Genomic DNA, 2,955 nt, shown 5'->3' on the forward strand with positions numbered 1-2,955 from the left:
TTGTTGTTGGGGACTGACACGTAGCATCTATTTCGCTTAATCCTTCTCTACATTTACAATATGGGCCGTAAGGACTATCATAACAATCACTACCATCAGGGCAACGGTTTTTGTATGCACTGCAGTTGCAGGTACCATAAGAAACATCAGAATAATATATAAGAGAAGAAGAACAATATACCCAGCTACGTGAACACCAACCACCTATATAACCATATTGAATTAGGGTCTTGCTGCAGCAGCTTGTAGATGGGCAATGGAGGCCCCCAGGGTAATCCTGTTCTGTACCCCGGGGCCCACAGGGGCCCCCATCTTTTGTTTGAAAGCAAGGCTTCATACCATGAGCAATAGCTGCAAATTCTTCTTCATTTATACCAGTTTCTGCGAATGATACAATAGAAACTTCTTTTGCTGCTGCTACGCTGCTGCTGCTGCTGCTGCTGCTGCTGTGCTGCTGTGCTGCTGCTGAGGGGAAATCATATGATTCTGTAAAGCCTACAACAGCAGAATCCAAATCCTTATCTTGCTGCTGCAGTTCATAGTGCTCTTGCTGCTGCTCCTGCTGCTGCTGCTGCTGCTGCTGTTGATAGTGTTCATGAGAGAGAACTGCAGCAGCTCGCTGCTGCAGCGAGAAAGCTGTTGGGGTTCTGCCGATGGCAGCTGCTGCCCATAGCAACACGAGGTGGGCATGCATTTTCATAAACTACTGTAAAAAATATTAAAATAAATAAGAGGAAATAATATAAAAAGGAAATAATACAACACTGTGAACGTGAATATACACACAGCAACTACAGCAGCAACTGCTGCTGCCCCCGCGAGCCACACCGCTGCCGCCCGACCTGCTGCTAGAAACAGAACGAATAAACCTTCTTCTGTACACCTTTTTGTTATTTATTTTTTCTTCATTGGTGTATTATATGGAGTTATATTTATTTTTTTTTTAATTAAATATCTTGCAGCAGCTTCACTGCATACAAATTAGTTGGGGTGGAATGTCGAGTTAACCACTGCTGCTGCGGCTCATGCTGCTGCTGCTGCTGCTGCAGAACCGATGATATCTCGGGCTTCTACGGGCGGAAAAAAGCAATTTTATGCAATTAAAATTAATTGTTTTATTTTATTTTAAAATAATTTTAATTATTTCGGTCTTAAACGCTGAGTTTACCCCCTAAACCCCGCAGCTGCTTCGCTGTATGCTCGCCCAGGAGCATCGACGGCAACCCTGGCGAGCCTGCATCACCGCTCCGCTCCGCTGTGCTTAATGAGGGAAACATCTTTGTAAACATTAAAAAAAAACAAAATTAAATTTTGTTTTCTTTTTATTTAGAAAATTCTGCTGCTTTCCACCCCCCCTCAACACCTGTATTCATGCAGGTCGGCCGCCCGCACGCTGCATATACACCGCGACGCCTGTAGCGCTTCACCAGCATTTCTTTCTCTTCCTCCTAAACAAATAAATAAATGTTTGAAACAAATTCATATATTCCTTTCTACCATCTAGCATCGAACACAAGCCGCTTTTCTCCGGCTGAGCCCACAAACCCGAGCACAAACACAGCTTCTTTACAAGCATTATAAGCTTACACACACATTCTCCCTTCTGCCCCTGAGAGAAGAAAAAGAAAAGCACCAAAGAAATAACACATACAAATTCAGAGAAACAGTACAGTTACAACTGCTGCATAAACAAAACACTGCACGCCGTAGTGTTATCCTCAAGCAGAAACTCCTAATGCACAAATGCCATTGATTTTTTTCTCAGCGAAGGATCTACAAAAGAGAGAAAACGAACTGAACCAGAGAAAAAAAAATACTGAACCAGAGTTTCTGTTGGTATTCTAGGCAGCTGTTTCCCCCTCTGCCCCCTCCGCTGTCTACTCTATACTCCTTTGGGCGCTAACAAATGCAGCCATCCATATACAACAGGGGTCCCCCCGGCTAGCAAAGCAACTGCATCCATATACAGAGTGTATACTATACACCCAGGGAAGTCTGTGTCTGTATACATAGATCTAGGCAAGCCTAGACTCAACTATAAAGCCCTAAACTTAAGCGCTCTTCACAGAACACAAAAAAANTAGATCTAGGCAAGCCTAGACTCAACTATAAAGCCCTAAACTTAAGCGCTCTTCACAGAACACAAAAAAAGTCGTAAAGCTAAACATTACACCATAAACTGTGGATTCTAATGTTCTACCAAAAAGTAAACAAAATACTGGCCTTGTAGGTGCATCCAGCTTGAGTGTTGCCTTCGCTGGAGTTTTTGGTGTTGACACGGAACCCCAAACTAGGAATATGCGGCAAGCGCTCTCTGGTGTATGTGCATGCATGCTTGTACAAGTTTATGCTGTCTAGAGGATGCCCAGTAAGCGTCCATCAATTGACTGCGTATTCTTGCATCTGACAGAGCTGACAGACCCCTCATCTACTGCAACTCTCAGATGTTGTTGCTAACACACAACAGCAAGTGCCTCGACTTTGCTTCAACCAGAGCAGCAGGCGGCAGAAGCAGCTACAGCTGCTGCAGTTGCATGCAGAGGACAGGCATGCCCCCCCAGAGATGCAAAAACTTCTATACTACTCTCGGATCCCGGCTGTCTGTACACCCAAGCCACAGGCATGCTACTGACCGACGAAAGTTTCGCCAACTACCAGCACAGCGAATCCGTTCTCCGCAGGGGCCCAGGCATCAGTACGCATGCAGCGCGAAGCATACTGCAGCAAAACCTCTCAGAATTAAGAGCAATTATTCATGTTTGTACTTATACTGGGTAATAGAGGGGGCGCCTGTGTTGGAGGATCAACGAGTTTGTCAATGCAGCTCAATACCCAGCATGAGAGGACCACCGAGAACCACCGGGAGGCAGCGGCTGTAGCTGAAGGAAACAACAGCTCCTTTCTGCAGCACTGGCGGCTCTGCACTTCTGTAGAATACTTTTATAGTACAACAAA

The 2,955-nt window shown here is 45.1% G+C and overlaps 1 protein-coding gene across 1 annotated transcript in view; it reads right to left on the reverse strand.

The window, feature by feature from the left end:
* Positions 1 to 694, reverse strand: part of EMH_0052370 (uncharacterized protein) — a gene marked incomplete at both ends in the record, with an annotated part of 1,010 nt that extends 316 nt beyond the window's left edge. The window contains one exon of the mRNA XM_013496868.1: positions 340 to 694. Within this exon, the coding sequence (XP_013352322.1) occupies positions 340 to 694 (355 nt within the window). The remainder of the gene's footprint in view (positions 1 to 339) is intronic.
* Positions 695 to 2,955: the final 2,261 nt, after the last annotated feature.

Source organism: Eimeria mitis, genomic scaffold (genome assembly GCF_000499745.2).
Source record: "Eimeria mitis Houghton genomic scaffold, Emh_scaff2346, whole genome shotgun sequence".
NCBI classification, from domain to species: Eukaryota; Apicomplexa; class Conoidasida; order Eucoccidiorida; family Eimeriidae; genus Eimeria; species Eimeria mitis.